This window comes from Ranitomeya variabilis, chromosome 5 (assembly GCF_051348905.1).
Source record: "Ranitomeya variabilis isolate aRanVar5 chromosome 5, aRanVar5.hap1, whole genome shotgun sequence".
In the NCBI taxonomy this organism is placed as follows: domain Eukaryota; kingdom Metazoa; phylum Chordata; class Amphibia; order Anura; family Dendrobatidae; genus Ranitomeya; species Ranitomeya variabilis.
This window is the reverse complement of record NC_135236.1, coordinates 247,248,098-247,267,521: the sequence shown is the minus strand read 5'-3', so window position 1 is coordinate 247,267,521 and position 19,424 is coordinate 247,248,098. Positions and strand designations below refer to the sequence as shown.

Sequence of the window (19,424 nt, the reverse complement as noted above, 5' to 3'; positions counted from 1 at the left end):
ATGGGGGTGCACACAGACAGGCATTTAGGGGTACATAAAGATATATAGGGGTTCTCGCTATACCATGTCTGCTCCCACTTACAAGATCACACACGATACAGGGGTGCAGACAATTGGGGGTCACAGCACATATATGGCGCTGTTTGGGGTCACTATTTACAGCAGCTATGAGTGGCAGCAGCGCAAGATAGTAAGTGCTGGGTACAAATAGCGCCCTGTGATGGGTGTGGACTTACCCAGTGCCAGGGGCAACAGCAGGGCGCTGAGCCCTGGGGCAGCTCAACACTCCCATGCCAACCCTGGTACCTCCATCTGCTACATGCGCGGGAGTGCAGACCAGACGTCCCCGGAGCCCTGCGTTGCTGCAGGCGCACTCCTTGTAAGGCCCCAGCCGCCAGGTGAGAAGAGTGGCGGCGCCGGGTGTATGAGCCTGAGCTCTGCGGCTCCGCCCTCACTGCCTGCAGCAGCCACAGCAGCCTGACATCAACTGCAACTCCAGCCGCTGACAGCCCCTCTGCCGTCTTACAGTGTGCTCAGTGCCCTATAGCCGTCATTAAGTCTCCGTCTCACGGAGCGCACAGTCAATCTCATGTCTGTGCCGACTCACGGAGAGCTCAGAGCCCGATCTCAGACAGTCTCATGAAGCGTCCACTGCGCACGTCGGTGTCCCTGATGGCGAGTGGGCCCCTCGCCTTCTCAGGGCCCCGGCACTTGCCCAGGTACGCCGGGTGCTGACGCCGGCCCTGTGTGTGTGTGTATGTATGTGTATGTATGTATATATGTGTGTATATATATATATATATATATGTATATGTATATGTATATGTATATGTATGTGTGTGTGTGTGTGTGTATGTGTATTATAATTTTTTTTTTCTCATGCAGCGCTAGATAGCAGAGAAGCCGGTAATTCAATTGCTGGTTTTTGCTAACTCCTTATCAAACCCGACAGGATATGAGACATGGTTTACATACAGTAAACCATTTCATATCCCTTATTTTTTTTTAACATATTCCGCACTACTAATGTAAGAAGTGTCTGTGTGCAAAATTTGGTGGCTCTAGCTGTTAAAATAAAGGGTTGAATCACGGAAGAAACTGGCGTGGGCTCATGCGCAATTTTCTCCACCAGAGTGGGAAAGCAAGTGACTGAGGGCAGATATTAATAGCCTAGAGAGGGACCATGGTTATTGCCCCCCTGGCTAAAAACATCTGCCCCCAGGCACCCCAGAAAAGGCACATCTGTAAGATGCGCCTATTCTGGCACTTAGCCTCTCTCTTCCCACTCCCGAGTAACGGTAGGATATGGAGTAATAAAGGGTTAATGTCACCTTGCTAATGTAAGGTGACATTAAGCTTGGTTAATAATGGAGAGATGTCAATAAGACACCTATCCATGATTAATCCAATAGTAGTAAAGGGTTAATAATACACACACATCTATTAATAAAGTATTTTAATTAAATAAATACACATGGTGTTTTAAAATCTTTTTATTGTATACTTAATCCACCTGAAGACCCTCGTTCTGTAAAAAAAAAAAAAAAAAAAAACACAAAAAAAGCAACAATATCCCAAACCTTTACGGCGTGCAGTCATTCATGTCCCACACTGTAAATATGGCATTTTTTTTGTGCAATATGACAAAAGCAGCATACTTCAATCTTCTCAGCCCATAAAATACGGCTGCGAAATAAACGGCAGATAGGAGCTGCCCCATAGAGAAACATTGGTCCGTGTGCAATGCGTTGTTTTTGCGCTTCTCATACGTCCGTAAAACTTCTCTAGTGTGACGCCGGCCTTTGTGTTAAGGACTGTCATCCATTAATGGTATTTCATGTTTGAATAGGAGTGGCTCTGTAGTTTGCAAAGGAGACCTCTTGTATCTGTTTCCGGCACCTGGTAGTGAAGAGGTTCTCAAACTCTTGCTTAAAAATCTTGGATCTGATGGCAGTTTGGGATCTTCAACATATAAAGTGGATTTTACATCTATCATTGTCGGAGGTAAGATGGTTGAAACAAAGGACTACTGAGGAATAAAAACGTGTTCAGTCCAGTTTAAAAAAATATGGTCACTGTTGTCCTGTCATGTTGTGTTAATTACTGAATGGGTGACACTAAAAAAGATTAAATTATACTTGGTGCATTGAAAGTACTGTGATGCCTCCCAAAATGGCAAATTTATTAAAAATATTTTTTTCGTTCACTCTCTGCTATTGTAGAGTAAAAGAGGCCAACCCTAAAACTTTATTTTAATGGCTATTGTGGTGGTTTATTTGTGCATCAATTTGTTTGCTATTTTCATATCACAATGCACTAATAAGTTCCATTACAAGTGTCCAGGGCCGGACTGGCCACCTAGCAATTCTGGCAAATGCCAGAAGGGCCTGTCTGGTTGCGGGCTGCCTTGTTTGCTACGTTGTTAGCAGAATCTGTGTTCTTAAGATACCCATACTGCTAAGAGTTTTGACAGAGCACATAGTTGCTGACTTCGTCACTTACCCCAGCAGGCCACAGGTATCATTAGAAATATTCCTCTTGTAGTAAATCTTGCTTTCCAACATCCAGGGTAATATTAGTAATATATGCCCATCTGGTGCTCGGGGGCGGGGACACCATGGGCCTGTGTAATTTCAAATACCAGGGCTGAATTTCACTCCCAGTCCGTACCTGCAAGTGTCTGTAAGCATACTGCTAATGTTTAACAGGTTTTAAAAGTTTAAATTTGTGTGCAAAATATTGCAAACTCAAGAACAAATGTGTAATCACAAAAAGATCCTTACTTTTGAATACTGCTCCAAATCTCCCTTTTCTAATTAACTGAATTTATAGACAGTAAAAAGATGTATGACATGAACTATATTTGACTTTACACTGCAGTTACAAAATGTTCTATATTTCTTGTTCAAATTAGATTCCAGTCCTGGACCAGCTTATGAGTATATTGATTTTCCTGGCTTTGGTGTAGCCATAATTGTAATGTGCGGACTTTGCATCCTAATCTTCCCCATCGTTCTCTTTGTGGTATGTTGTGTTTTATTTTTTGTTGTGCTGACTTCCTACTTAAGAGTTTTTCAATTTATATGCAAGGGTCCTCATGAATTGTGATAAGTTGCAAACATAAGTTTTCTCTCAAACTGATTAACAATGGTAAAAAGCCCAGCACAAGAATTGGTTTCCAGATAAAATCATAGAATGTTAGAGTTGGAAGGGACATCTAGGGCCAAAATATCCAACCCCATGTTCAAAGCAGGATACACTAAACCAACTCAGACAGGTATCTGTCCAGCCTCTGTTTTGAAGACTTCCATTTGAAGGAGAACTCGCCACCTCTTGTAGAAGCCTGTTCCACTCATTGATCACCCTCACTGTCAAAAGGCTTTTTCTAGTATCTAATCTGTATCTTCTCCCTTTCAGTTTCATTTCTTCTCGTGTTTCCATGTGCAATAAGTATAAGGATGGTCCCTCTACACTGAGACATCCCTTCAGATATTTACAGACTGCTATTAAGTCTCCACTTTGCCTTTTTTGCATGCTAAACATTTCCAGATTCCTTATCCGTTTCTTTTCTCGTAGGACATGGCTTGGAGTCTGCTCACCATCCTGATAGCTCTTCTCTGAACTTGCTCCAGTTTTTCTAAGTCGTGTTTTTTAAATGTGGCGCCCAGAACTGGACACAGTATTCCAGATGAGGCCTGACCAAGGAGGAGCACAGGGGGGATTAATTATTTAATGTGGTCTAGAGTATAAGCTTCTCTTAATACATCCTGGAACTGTTTTACCTTTTTTTTTTTTTTTTTTTTTGCTGTATCACACTGACTCGTGTGTGTGTGGTCTTTGATCTATTAGTATACCCAGTCTTTTTCACATGTGCTGTTGCTTAGCTTGATTTTCTTCCATTCTGTAGATGTCCTTATTTGTCTTTCTTGGCCAGATGTAGAATCTTGCATTTCTCCCTGTTAAATACCACTCAGTCGCTGCCCATCATTAAAGATTTAGATCCTTCTGAATTCCTTCTGTCTTCTCTAGTGTTGGCTATCCCTCATAGCTTTGCATAGTCTGCAAATTTGATTAGTTTACCTTCAGTTCCCCAACTAGATAATTTATAAAAATGTTGAACACTGGGGCCAGGACAGTCTTGTTGTACCCCACTTGAAACACTCTTCCAATTGGATGTGCAACCATTTATTAACCCTTTTTGAGTACAATCACTGAATCACTATCATCTAGCCATAGCCTTATCAATCTCATACTTGTTCATTTGTTTTTCAATACGTATCGTATCAGATACTTTATCAAATCTTTCCTGAAGTCAAGATAGAGTATATCTACCGCATTTCCTTGACAGTCAGTGATTCCATTACTTGTTTGCTACAAACCCATGCTGGCTCTGGTTAATTACTGTATTCTTATAAAAGTACTTGCATATACGCTGTTTAATTTATTCAAAGATCTTTCCTAGTATATAAGCTAGAAGTCCCCGAAACGGTTTCCTTGCTACCTGTTTCTCAACAATATATTCTGTAGAGAAGGGCAGGATAGTGCTTAGGTCTTGTCTTAGTATTTGCTCCTGCCTGTATTTTCTTTTGCATAATTTTACACTGTAATAACTGTTAAAGCAATCAAAATGAGCTTTGAACATTGTTCCTCCCAAAGTAGAGGCTCCTAGCCAAATATTTTACTTAAGCTCATAACTTTTTTTTTTTTTTTTTCTTCCAGTGTATTAAAACCAGAATACTTGGTCGTAGACAAAAGGCCACTATTCAGAGGCGACCTGATTTTGATAACCAAAGTCATCACTTTGAGATGGATAACCGAGCATTTAGAGAATCCATTGAGCAAGTAAGTAAAGTAATTTCGGAATCTAAAAACCTCATTTGGTCATGGTCTATGATGTTTGGTAGTACTATAAATTATTCAATCTTGTACATAGTGTTGGAAGGTTCCTTCTTTTTTTTTTTTTTTTTTTTTTTGTGGAAGCAAACTGGTCAGCAGCAGGATTTTGCAAAGTAAACTACAGGCACTGTTAGGTTGGCGGCGTTATACTGATTACAATGATGCCTTGGTTGATGAAATCTGTCTTGCGGTTGTTGCATTATCTGTATTTATAGTTTTCAGTTAATGGGATTTGTGTGTTGTCTTTGTGATTCCTCCTTAAGGGCTTATGTCATAATGTATAAAATATTGCTGGCTTACAAAAAAAATTCCTATTTCAGCAAAATGGGACCGGCAACAACGCATGCACAGTAGCATGCATCTGCTGGTGCCATATTGCTACAGCCGATTTTTAATTTTTTTTTCCAGCAAAATGGCAGCGCATGCACAGTAGCATTTATAGCTTGCCGATAGATGCTACTGCGCAAGCACTGCTGGAGGCTCAATTTGATTTGAGGAGAAAAGATTCGGATGCAGCAAAATGGCAGTGGCGCTTGCGCAGTAGCATCTATCGGCAAGCGACAAATGCTGCTGCACATGCACTGTCGCCATTTTGCTGAAGTTGCATTTTTTTAAATGAGAAACTCATTAAATGAAAACTGCAAATACAGATGACATCAGTCTTGTGGATGTTTAGTCAACCAAGGTACCATGTTAATCAGTATAACAGCGCTAACCTGGCAGTGCCTATAGTTTACTGCACAAAATCCTGCTGATAGGTTCACTTTTAAGAGCTCATGCTATAGTATGGATTCATAAATGCTCATTCTACAAGTGCCATATGGCTGTAGAACTATGGGACCACATTGTAAGTACATATACATCAGATTCTATGTAGGGTGTTGGGTAATCAGAGCTATTATCCCCTAGAAGCCATGATATGCATGCCATACAGTAGCACAAAGTGACAGCCTTATTGCTCCTTAGTACATTTGTTGCCCCTTAACAGCCTCAATGCACACTACTTTACCATTTGTGTATTAGAGTAGCTGGGACTACTTCTAGAGACAATCACACCTTTACATGTATTGAGGAACAATTCTGCTGCAATAAATGGGCCAGTTTGTATTTCAGAACTTGGTTATATTCTTCCGATTTTTTTTTTTTTGCATAAAGAATGTACTGGAAAAAATACTTTGCCATGTGATAAAGAATAATTTAAAATAATCTTGATGCAGATAAAAAGGAAAACCTTTATTATGGCCTTTCCCTTCCCTATTGCTGTATACACAGAGCTAAAAAAAACCGCTGAGTGCACAACATATAGGAGGCTCTAATGGCGCTTCCTCCTTCAGACCCAACGGTGACAAGATAACTGGGTGCATAGTGGGAGCTGCTGCATCCTTCAAGTCCCATGTAATATACAGGTGCTTCTCACAAAATTAGAATATCCTCAAAAAGTTACCGTAATTTATTAAGCCTTTGCAGGTGTTTTTTTTGTTAATTACCCTAATTTGCTGAGATAATGACTTATGGGTTTTCAATGGCTGTAGGTCATAATCATTATTGACATAACTAAACACTTGAAATAGATCGCTCTGTTTGTAATGGCTCTATATAAGCAGTTTCACTTTTTTTATATTGAAGAACTGAAATAAGTTAACTTTTTGGCTATTAAGATTGGAGAATAAGTACTTTACTTACTGCACACCTCACCTGCTACTGAGTAACCCATTTGGTCCTTGGTGCTTCTTACCACAGCTGCCAAGAGCTGCAGCCCCAGAATAAGTTTCCACACAAGGTCACGGCACACATTATAAGATTGTGAAATTACGCAACATCAGTCAAAAGTCCTAGCCTGGTAACGAAGTGTTCAGTGTCACCCATCCAGTTCTTTGTGTGCCTTCTCATCCCCACCACTGAAGTGGAGGGGGGCTGGAGAGGTGAGAAAATAAAGAGTGTAACTTTTTTTTTATTTTTCTTATCCTTTTGTAGTCCATTCATTTCATAGAGAGTAACTTCTCTGCAAAACAAATTTCCCACAAAAATGGCAAATTCAAATTTTGCCTGATTTGCTAATCTCTAGTTCCAAGTAATTGGTTTCCCTTTCATTTTTTTATAATAAATTTGTGCACATCTGCTACTCCTGGCACACCACTCCTACCCTGGCACAATCAGTCTTGGTCTCGAGTGATTTATGTAATAAAACTCTTGTTTCCACTTATTTATCTTGTGTTTTCAATTAATATACATTTTATTTCTTGCACAGCCTTAATTCTGACCTTTTGCCCAGTACACATGGAGAACTTAAGATTAAGAAGTGGCCATGAGACTCACTGGAAGCATTAGTGAGTGGGAGCTGTGCTTTTACCAGGCAGTGTCAGCTGGCTCTATATCTGCTCTACACGTGGTGGATGTGGTGTCTGAACAATGACTTGCATATTTTAATGAAGGATATTTTCTCCTTAAGCTCCTCCTTTTTAAAGGCAAAACACCTCAAAAGGGAATGAACATCCTTGTTACTGGTGACTGAACCAGCATTTTTGTAAATGTGTAAAAAATTAAGTGATTTGTCCTTCAACTTTATTTTTACTTAAAGATATCTCCGAACACCCTGGGAGTAACTTTCTTATGCTTCTATTTTTTTTTATTTTTTTCTTCACTTTTTTTTTTTTCTTTTACGTTTGTTAAATGATTTATGTCAAATGTTTGAATACTTTTGTCTCCTGTCTATTAATCAACTTTAGAGGTGTTTAATAAAAAAGTGAAATGTCTTGTGTGTTGCTTCACTGGGTGCACCAATTCTATAGAGCTGCTTTACTGTATGAACTGAAACTAGCATATGGCAAGTCTAGTGTATAAACACAAATGTATATTCCATACGAACATGCTGTCTTGTGTCTTATTATAATTAGGTAATTCATAACTGATAACCTCAAATGTGCATGATACAATAAACCAATCACCAAATACACAGGTTCTTAACCCCTTCATGACCGTGGGATTTTTCGTTTTTCCGTGTTCGTTTTTCACTCCCCTCCTTCCCAGAGCCATAACTTTATTTTTCCGTCAATTTGGCCATGTGAGGACTTATTTTTTGCGGGATGAGTTGTACTTTTGAACGGCATCATTGGTTTTACCATGTCGTGTACTAGAAAACGGGGAAAAAAAATTCCAAGTGCGGTGAAATTGCAAAAAAGTGCAATCCCACACTTGTTTTTTGCTTGGCTTTTTTGCTAGGTTCACTAAATGCTAAAACTGCCCTGCCATTATGATTCTCCAGGTCATTACGAGTTCATAGACACCTAACATGACTAGGATATTTTTTACTTAAGTGGTGAAAAAAAAATTCCAAACTTTGCTAAAAAAAAAAAAAAAAATTGCGCCATTTTCTGATACTCATAGCGTCTCCATTTTTCATGATCTGGGGTCGGTTGATGGCTTATTTTTTGCGTGACGAGCTGGCGTTTTTAATGATTCCAATTTGGTGCAGATACGTTCTTTTGATCGCCCGTTATTGCATTTTAATGCAATGTCACGGCAACCAAAAAAACGTAATTCTGGCGTTTCGATTTTTTTTCTCGTTACGCCGTTTAGCAATCAGGTTAATGTTTTTTTTTATTGATCGGGCGATTCTGAACGTGGCGATACCAAATGTGTAGATTTTTTTTTTTTTATTATTGATTTATTTTGATTGGGGCGAAAGGGGGGTGATTTAAATTTTTATATATTTTTTATTATTTTTTTCACTTTTTTTAACCTTTTTTTAACTTTTGCCATGCTTCAATAGCCTCCATGGGAGGCTAGAAGCAGGCACAGCACGATCGCCTCTGCTACATAGCAGCGATCTGCTGTTCGCTGCTATGTAGTAGAAAATCAGGTGTTCTGTGAGCGCCGACCACAGGGTGGCGCTCACAGCTACCGGCGATCAGTAACCATAGAGGTCTCAAGGACCTCTATGGTTACAATGGAGAAGCATCGCCGACCTCCGATCATGTGAGGGGGGTCGGCGATGCCGTCATTTCCGGCCGCCCGGCCGGATGCGGTAGTTAAATGCCGCTGTCTGCGTTTGACAGCGGCATTTAACTAGTTAATAGCGGCGGGTGAATCGCGATTTCACCCGCAGCTATTGCGGGCACATGTCAGCTGGTCAAAACAGCTGACATGTCCCGGCTTTGATGCGGGCTCACCGCGGAGCCCTGCATCAAAGCAGGGGAGCTGACATCGGACGTACTATCCCGTCCGAGGTCAGTAAGGGGTTAATTGTTAACTTTGATTAAGTCAAGTTATCCAAATGTTCTTGTTTCTAAAGTAGTACTCGTCCTCCCATCAAAGTTTTTATCCTCTTAATATATTGCAGTCATCATATTATATAGCACTGTGTACTTACAATTGCTCTTCTTACAGTTTAAATTTTTCTGTTTTCCCTTATGTCTGACATCAAATGATTTCAAAGCAGTCTAGCTAGATCCTTCTTGGCTCTATGTAGAAACAGGAGCTGAATTTTCTCTGTATGAGTCGTGAGTCACTGCAAAAGTCCCAGGCAGGGGGGAGGGGAGCAGCTGGGTCAGGAGTTGTAGAGAGGAATGATAAATTCAGGGAAAAATCTTCCTGTTTTCAACATAGAGCAGCAAAGAGAAAAATTTGCTGAGTAGAAAGGCAAAATGAGCAATTGTAAGTACACAGTGCTATATAACTGTAATATACTAAGAGGATGAACACTTTGATGGGAGGAGTGGCTCTTTAAAATCTATACAACTTGCTATTGCTTTTCTACCTAATCATTGACAATTGATTAAATACACCCTCATTCAGCACCAACTTAATGAAATAGGCTAAAATAACACTATTTTTTGTTTCATAAACTTGCCCCATGTGTTTTATGTAGAAGCAGCAAATGGCTGAGGTTGTACACAAATCTATGCTTTCGCAATCTCTTTGCTGCTGTTTTCCTACAATTGTCATTCTCCTAGTTCAATGAAAGATTCTAATTTCTTAGCTCTAAATCTGTGGCTCCAAACCAAAGCTGTATTACAAAAAAGTGAAAGTTTTTATACTACTAAAGAACTATTGAGATTAGACTTTAGAACCACATACTTTGAACTTGGCCCACCAAGATAAGAAGCACTGAGGTAGTGTTGGTTATATGAAATGGAATCCTGCAATATTGTTAGCATTGACAAAACTGCAACTACTTTTCTTTCTATAGAGCCAGCACTTCTCTCTAAAAGCATAATGACTTGGTTCTTCTTAGAGATGAGCATATTGATCAGCGGAGGATTGAGTTAGGGTAGAATTTTCTGAAATCCCTGGTTTTGCACTAATTAAAACAGTCTGTGAGAAGATTCACATTTTGTAGTTAAAAGAATGCCCAGCACCATTTCACCCATTCTGCATATTTGGTGAGCAGGCTAGTGGCATCTGGTCGGGCAGCATGGGCTTCCTTATAATGACCTGCAGCAACCTGATCACATAGTTACACAGCCAATCTGAAATGATATCACAGGCAGTATAAAACATAGCAGCTAAACAAAGAACACAATTTTATGCCTGTACGGTGTAGGGATAAGTCAATTATTGCACCCAAGTATGTGAAAATGCCACAGCATCTTCAGTTTGTACCACCTGTTTGTAAACTGAAATGCATGCATCTACCCCCTCCTCCAAAAAAGGATTATTTTTACACAGTCTATACAATTTAGGTAGCCTAAGAAGTCTTATACTGCTGTGTGGTATTAAATACACTCTTGGTTACCTCCTGGATTTCTTATGTCTTCCCCTGCCAGATAGGTAGAAGTTATTTGGCCATTAATAAGACTGTTTGCATGGCAAAGATCAAAATTGATTGATGGGTGAGCCCAAAACAGATGGAGTTCAGAAAGGACCCTAAATGTTACTGTTTGAGCATAGACCCTGAACACTGACTTCTGCAGGAGATTTAGGTTACTGTTCGGGTTTGGCACTCTGAACTCTAATATTGGGTGTCTTCTACGATGTCCTCTTCATGACAGGAGAAACACTGGCATTTCTGATCGGTGGTAAGATCATTATCGCCAATCAGTGCACCAACAGCTTTGACCAGCAGTAAAAAAAAAATGAAAATAAAAATTTCCTCTGGTCAGAGTGGCATTGACTGCAGAGGCAACCTGGCTTCATGGATCATGCTAGCTGATTGACACAGCTGCGACACATGCAACACCAATCACAGCACATGCATGGAGAGCTTGTTTGTTGGACTGTCCATGCATGTTCTGTGCCTGTAACACATGCAGCCGTGGCACTGATCAGCCTGTGCGGTCCAGGAAGCCGGGTTCCCTCTGCAGCTTATTAGATAACTGCAATAGCTTGCCGAATAAGAGGGAATGCGAACAAATTCGCTCAACTCTAGCGTTGATTGAGTAGTACTACCATCAGCCTATGCCTTGTGTTGCTAATAACAGAGCAAGTGCAGCGGATAAGTAAATTAAATAAAACACACTGCATGGGTTCCCCTTTTATTTTTTTTTAATAACCAGCATGGTAAAACTGCACGCTGCAACCCTCAGCTGTAGAGTGATGGGTCTATTCTATTTTTGACAACCAGCCAAGCTGAAGCAGACTGGTAGCCTTTTTTATTCAGAACCCATGACTGCACCTGTATATCTTGCACCCTTCCTTTACCCACATATAAGTGTGCACAATAATTTGTGTGTTTTATGATGTGTTGGTTGTGTGTAAATTAACCTGGGGGTTTTCTCATGAACATACCCTTGTATGGCATTGGACAGGTTTTGTGTTCTTTCGGTAAAAACAATTCTTCACAAATTGCATCGAGTAATTCTGGCTAGAGTAGACCTGTCTGCAGAGATTTTATATAATGCTACCGAGTAACTGTATATTGTGAACAGAAAAAATACATTTGTGAATCTGGCACAAAAAATCCAATGTATATTGAATGAAAGTCCATTTTAAAAACTTTATTAGAATTTTCTACACATTCCTGAAACACTAACAATATAACATGCTAACATAGATGTAAAGCCGTGCTCACAATTGTGATGGAACTTTCTTTGCAAACCTGGTTAGGTTTTTAAAGAAAAAACTTTGATGAAATGTGATGGAGTTAATTTAAAGCAGATTGAATCTGTGTTATGAACTCCTCACTTGGCTTCTGTTAGAAATGGAAGCCACAGAGCACATTTAAAAGGGCTTAAAAATATACAATGTATTTAGAGATGTTGTATTTTGTGGACCAAATAGGGCAGCTGCAAACAGCCATATTATTGGTCTTGGTGGGATTTGCCAAACATGAGGTTACACTCGGACCAATGTTGGTTTATGGGTGGCTGTGTGCATATCGGATTTATCTTTTTTTCCTCAAACCATCTGTCAGAGTTTGATCCAATATTTGGATCTCGCTTGACCAGGCAGGTCTATGGGTGTGGAGATCCTCAAACTGTACTCGGATGACTTCTAAGGGCAGGCTAATGCCTGTGCACTGACACAATGGAGAAGATGGAGACATTTTGTTCATCTTCTCAGAGTGTGTTCCAATTTGCTCATCCTAGAGAATTGGATCAAACTTAAATCGGAGATATCGATTATAGCGTAATTTGCATAATTGACCCGATTCTCGCTCCCCAAGCCCTAAATGTTAGAATAGCTGATCTCTTTGGGAAAAACAGTCTTAAATTGGTATCCCGAGCATGCAAATCCAGGTTTTACCTTTTACTAGTCAATCCTATTCCATAGACTTCATGTGCACATTCAGTTGGCGGTCCCTGAACCTTCATCCTGTTCTGGCCTATATTTGACATGTTGCTTATGGAGAATATTTCTGTAATACTGTAAGAGCATGCTATGATTTTTCTCTTTGATTCAAAAGGACTCTGACAATAAGACCTTTGTATAAAATCCGAGGTACATTAGGCCCCATAGAAGCTGAATGTAACAGAAATGCAGCACATGCACTAACCCTTACCTTGTTTTACATACATAGAAAAAGCTTTTAACAGGGCATGTTATCTGTATTTTATCAGTTTCTTTTATGTGTTACTTAGTAAAGGGATACTATGTATATTGCTATGGTTTGTCTATTCTTTAAATAAAGAATGTATAACAAAGAAAAATATACAATAATAAATAGAAATCTTAGCTTACAGGGGCTTCCGCTATATATTTATATTGATCAGTGCAAAGCTACCCTGTAATAAAAATAAAAGAAAATATAGTCCTAGTGTAATCCCCACCTTCTGCCTCTCTGCTCCAGCGCTGTCATTTTGGCTGTCAATGCCGGACAGGAAGTGAGGACATCCTTACCACCGCTCACCTGACCCTGCAACCAGGCAGCAGCAGTCAGGTGTTTAATGTTGGATTTTCAGAAATAATTTTTTATGATCACGTTTCCTCATCTTTAACCCATCTGACCTTTTAATTTGGTCATCATATAGGATGAGAAATTGCAGAACAGAGTCCCTTATATTAGGACAACTTCATGCAATAATTATGCTGCATATACCTTGCTATCAAATAATTCTAATGAGAAAAGCACTATAAATACAAAAGGAATTTTTCCTAAAATGTCCCTGCTATCAAACTGAATGGGACCCTTGGAGAGGTTGCTTGCACAAGACACGTGGTGGTGGTGGTGGTGGTGGTGAGGAGGTTGAAGAATAGAAACGCTATTGAAAAATGGATACAAAAATCCCATGCCTAGGGAATGCTGAATTAAAAAAACACACAATGTGAAAAGGCAATAACACAAAAGCGTTTCATATTTCTCTACTATTTGACAGCAGAGTTCTTTGTTTTTCGAATGAATGTTGTATTTTTGTGGCATTTTTCCTGGCATTCTTGTGATAATTTTTTTTTCTAAGCACTGTGTGTAAAACCACTCCTCTTGCTCTACCATAAAGGTAACTGTGTCTGATAAAGCAGTGATTCGCATTTAGAATTCTTTGGAGCCTGATCAGGGATTTTCAGAAGACAACAGCAGTTGAACTTGGATCATCTTCGGTCTAAACCGCAAACCAAATGGCCATTTTGCTATGAGAACAGCCACATTCGCCAACCAAGCACTGTCAGATTACACAACCATAAAATACTTTATCCTGTGCAATATCCTTGTTCTTTCAGGTAGGATACATAGTAGAAGTTCAATGTGACTGAAATTCTCTTTAAAGGAGTCTATTACTGTCAAATGGATATGAATCACTGAGATAAATAATGGTAGACATGTTGGTTAATGCCAATATTCAGTCCCAAACACTTCAGATGAAGATAATACAATAAAGAAATTGATTACATGTGCAGTGATTTTTTTTTTGTAGATGTAGAAAATGTCCCACAATGTTGCATACAGGGTAAATGAGAGAGATGGCATCATCTAGGCTAAAAAGACTTTGCTGTATTTTTCCATGAGAATAATCTTTCATGAAAATCTATTTTTGACAAATAAATGATTGTTGTGTCCTCCAAGGAATTTATGGGAATTGGGTGAATGTTGTAAAAAGTCCATATGGCTGTGCATCCTACGGTTTCATTTTTGAGTTAATTAATGTGGAAAATCGTAGGAATGAGTCTGGAAAATGGAGAGAATTAGATTTTAAAAAAATAAACATTCAGAAGCAAGAATAAAAAAATATTATCCATATCTAATTCCGTGCCTGATCTACAATGGACTATAAATGATAGTGTACATAGGATTAGCATTAATGATGGCAAAGGATGACAGGGTCTGTAAGTGACATTAAATCCAATATAGATCATACACATTACGTCTCCTCTGACACCTCAGGCAGTACTTTGCTTAATGTTCAAATCAAACATGCCTGATCCTAGTTTTCCTCAACAGCAGATATTGGGGACAATTAGGATGTCTGATGTACTCAGTAACTCAAGGTTGGCACCTAAATCACCAGAATATTCCTGATGCATACTAATCATAGTGTAAAAACAAGATGTGATATAGTATAACTAAATTTAGACTACCTAGCCAAGATCTTGTATTATATTCCCATGATCAAAAAAGCAATGAGGCACAAGAAAATGCACTAAAATGTGCAAATGTACCTCTTATTTTGTTTTCAATTTCCCCTCCCTTCCCCCCACAGAAAGGTATGTTTTACTGCTCTTTCCTATATCTAATTGCTAAAAGCAAGATATGAACTTATGTTTCTAGTTGTGTTTAAAGAGGTTCTCTAAGAATGTAATAAAACTTCAAGTAAGTCAAGCTGCATTCTGTCTTAGTCACTTATCAAGACTATTTGCAGTCTGAAGAAACAACTCCTGAGATACCGAATAAGCTACAAAGTCGAACAGCTGATCAGCTGTCGTGCTCTATGTATCCGGGTTACCGCTGTATCTTATTCGGTAAGCGCTATAGCTTGCCGAATAAGCAGGGACCTGATCTAATTCGCTCATCTCTACTCCAGAGACCTGTGTCTCCATGAGGAGCTGTATAGTAAACACGTATACCTTTGTGAGCTAAAGTGTGATCGGAGAAGTATTGTTTCTCCTTGCGGAGAATGACATGATAAGCATGTCGAGGTGAGGAGACTTAAAGCCGCAATGCTCCTCTGGGAAATATGCTAATTATGCAAATTGTCTCTTCAGAGAGGAAGAGAACTAGAAATCTAGTGCCACCTATTGGAAGGTAGCAATCCTAGGAGTCAATGTCGACCCTTTAACGAGCCTTGTCACATGGTTTGGCTATTATCCTAAGTCATGTGACAAGGCTCGTTAAAGGGTCGACTTTGACTCCTAGGATTGCTACCTTCCAATAGGTGGCACTAGAGTTCTAGTTCTCTTCCTCTCTGAAGAGACAATTTGCATAATGAGCTAAAGTGTGAAAGAGCTGACTACATTCAGAGGACCAAGGCTTAAAAAAATCTTTCATGCTGAGTCAACTTAAAAGATTATTTATTTCTTCTCCTATCAAAGCCATTTTTGGCAGCTCACTGGAAAGTGTGTGTGATTACGTTTCAGCTCCTCTGTCAGTTGAGACACAGGTCTCAGGAGATGTGTTTCATCAAACTGCAGACCATAATGGCATGTGACAAGGGTAGGCTCTTGTTTGATTTGTGCGACGGGCCATTTAATTACTTTCTGAGGCAACCTCTTTGAGGTGGCAAGCAGCCCCCCCCCTTTGACCTGTAAGTTAGCACACATGATATATTACTCCTGGTATAGTCTGCTTAACTTATGTAGGTTATAAGCAGGCTATTGATTATGGACAATGCAACTTACTGGTTAACATTGTTAAATTATTCTTTGAAGGAGTGAATTGAAAAGAAATAAATCAGATCCACAAGGACTAGTTCTCAATTATACAAACTGTCTAAATGTAAATTCCTGAAATACGGATTATTGTACACTTGCATGGACTGTAGCAATGCCTTGTCCTACTGCATTTGATGGTTAAACAGGTGTGCAGGTGCTTCTCACAAAATTAGAGTATCATCAAAAAGTTAATTTATTTCAGTTCTTCAGTGCAAAAAGTGAATCTTATAAACAGTACTATATAGAGTGATCAATTTCAAGTATTTATTTCTGTTTAATATTTATGATTATGGCTTGCAGCCAATTAAAACCCAAAAGTCATTATCTCAGTAAGTTAGAATACGTTACAAAAAACATCTGCAAAGGCTTCATAATCGTTTAAAAAGGTCCCTTAGTCTGTTTCAATAGGCTCCACAATCATGGGGAAGACTGCTCACTTGACACATGTCTAGAAGGCAGTCATTGACACACTCTACAAGGAGGGTAAGTCACAAAAGTTATGCTAAAGAAGCTGGCTGTTCACAGAATGCTGTATCCAAGCATATTAATGGAAAGTTGCGTGGAAAGAAAAAGGATGGTAGAAAAAGGCACACAAGCAACCGGGATAACCGCAGCCTTGAAAGGATTGATAGAAAAGGCAAGCACGGTGGCCAGTGGTTAGCACTGCAGTCTCACCTAGGACAACATCTGCAAGGAGTTTGTAGGTTCTCCTCATGTTTGCGTGGGTTTCCTCCAAGTACTCCGGTTTCCTCCCACTCTCGAAAGACATACTGATAGGGAATTTAGATTGGGGACAGCGAAGATAATGTGTGCAAAGTGTAAACCGCAGCTGAATATGTTAGCGCTTTATAAAAATAAAGATTATTAAAGGCCATTCAAAAATTTTGGGGAGATTCACAAGAAGTGGACTGATGCTGGAGTCATTGCTTCAAGAGCCACCACACACAGATGTATCCAGGACATGGGCTACAAGTGTCGCATTCCTTGTGTCAAGCCACTCATGGCCAATAGACAATGCCAGAAGCATCTTATCTGGGCCAAGGAGAAGGAGAACTGGACTGTTGCTCGGTGGTCCAAGGTGTTGTTTTCAGGTGAAAGTAAATTTTGCATTTAATTTGGAAATAAAGGTCTCAGAGTCTGGAGGATGAGTGGAGAGGCACACAATCCAAGCTGCTTGAGGTCTAGTGTGAAGTTTCCACTCTGCCGACAAGCTTTATGGAGATGGAAATGTCATTCTCCAGCAGGACTTGGCACCTGTCCACACTGCCAAAAGCACCAATATCTGGTTTTAAAACCACAGTATCACTGTGCTTGATTAGCTAGCAAACTCGCCTGACCTTAACCCATACAGAATCTACGGGGTATTGTCAAGAGGAAAGACACCAGACCCAACCACGCAGATGAGTTGAAGGATGCTATCAAAGCAACCTTTTCTTCCATAACACCTCAGCAGAGCCAAACGCTGATCGCCTCCATGCCACGCCGCATTGATGCAGTAATTGGTGCAAAAGGACCCCCGACCAACCATTGAGTGCATTTACTAAACATACATTTCAGTAAACCAACATTTCATATTTTAAAATAATTTTTCAAGCTGGTGTTATAAAGTATTTTAATTTACTGATATAACTTTTGGGTTTTCACTGGCTGTAAGCCATAATCATCAACATTAACAGAAATAAACACTTGAAATAGATCACTCTGTTTGTAATGACTCTGTATAATGAGTTTCACTTTTTATATTGAAGAATTGAAATAAATGAACTTTTTGAAGATATTCTAATTTAGTGAGAAGCACCTGTATATCACAAAGCATTTCACCATGGTGTCTATGGGTGGTGAGGCATAAACTATTAATATATGTGCAGTTAAACTTTTTTTAGATATTCACTTAAATAGAAATATGCTCTTACCCTGTAATTAGTCAAGGCAGATGCAGCATTAACACCATGATAACGCTCATAGGGAGGCTTAAGAGAGCAAGCATTGGAAAGTCTCCGACACAAATCAGTTTTTAAGGCCTAGCAACGAGAGGAAAAATATTTGGTTAACCTTTTGACCAATATTTCAGACTGTTGTCAGAAACCACTAATATATGTATTAATAAAACACCATTCTACAACCTCTTTCCTAAAAAAAAAAATGTAATTAAAAAAATTTAATTAAAAAGAAACCAAAGGAGATTCAAGCTATGTTTTGTAAATGCTATGTAATCTAAGCATTACTGATCATTTCAAGAATAAAGCCAGTGTTTGTTTATTCTAAGAGGGATTATCATACTCATTTCATGACAGTAAAGGCCATGTGTCCATGTCCATACATGTGAACTGAATTAGCTACAGAAAATATGAAATGTGACTGCTTGGTCACAATGTAAAATCTGAGCCCCTATTATAAATGTATAATATTAGTATTTTATCATATGATAACTGGCCCTTTGGGTCCCTTCGGGAACAAGGATTTCAGTGTGACTGCAACCTCATCACTCTCCAAACTAAACCCTTGATCGATATGACTATAAACCCTCCGCCCCTACATTTTTAATGAAAATAAATTCTGAGTCAATAACAATCAGATACAAAATTGCATAAGATAAAATTACAAATGCGGCTACATAGGTCTCTTCATCATACATGGTGTGATGCATATGTAGATTTACATTATATGAAAATCATCTTTTTGGCTTCAATTATCTAATGATGAGAATTCATTCTGTTTTTTTAGTTTCTGGCCTCTTTTACCTACATACTTTAAATAGTAACTACACTTTTATCTTTTTTTCATAAATCAACACAAGTGAAGATAAAAAAAACTTTGTAATATCTCTCATGAGAAAAAAAAAAGCCTTTTGCCCCCACTCATAAAGCCACTTCACCTGCACTGATCATTCACTTCTGTTTAACTGTCTTCAGTGAGAGATCAAATTATACCTGCTGCCTATAAAAGTCTATGGAGATAGGCAAGCAGGTGGGAAACATAAAAGACACACTGCTTTCCTCTAATGGAGTGGAAAAAAAACTGCTAAAAATACAGAAATAATGATTGTTGCTTCTCATTTTGAAAAGTCACCTGAAAGTGTAGTGACATTTTATTCATTCTTGAAAGCTTGGTTTAGTTTGCCATTGTTGCCTGAGGACAACGCATATTCACATGCCATAATAGGGCAAATTAACATCATTAAGGGAATACTCTGGTCTGCCATTTTTAAGCTTTTCTAACAAATGGCTGTAAAAAAATTTTTTTACAAAATGGCAAACTTTATTTTATGCGTTTACTGTATTCATTAATTT

At 39.0% G+C, this 19,424-nt stretch overlaps 2 protein-coding genes across 2 annotated transcripts in view; one reads left to right on the top strand and one right to left on the bottom strand.

Annotated features, from left to right (window-relative positions):
- LOC143775626 (uncharacterized) overlaps positions 1-7,649 on the top strand; it is a 69,557-nt gene extending 61,908 nt beyond the window's left edge. The window contains exons 10-13 of the mRNA XM_077263977.1: positions 1,850-2,004; positions 2,915-3,024; positions 4,720-4,842; positions 7,145-7,649. Coding sequence (XP_077120092.1) covers positions 1,850-2,004; positions 2,915-3,024; positions 4,720-4,842; positions 7,145-7,150 — 394 coding nt within the window. The 3' untranslated portion in view covers positions 7,151-7,649. The remainder of the gene's footprint in view (positions 1-1,849; positions 2,005-2,914; positions 3,025-4,719; positions 4,843-7,144) is intronic.
- A 4,171-nt stretch (positions 7,650-11,820) lies between these two features.
- Positions 11,821-19,424, bottom strand: part of LOC143775625 (uncharacterized) — a 106,067-nt gene continuing 98,463 nt past the window's right edge. Inside the window, exons 19-20 of the mRNA XM_077263976.1 lie at positions 18,048-18,155; positions 11,821-14,434 (exon numbers count right to left, since the gene is read on the bottom strand). Of these exons, the coding sequence (XP_077120091.1) occupies positions 14,408-14,434; positions 18,048-18,155 (135 nt within the window). The 3' untranslated portion in view covers positions 11,821-14,407. The remainder of the gene's footprint in view (positions 14,435-18,047; positions 18,156-19,424) is intronic.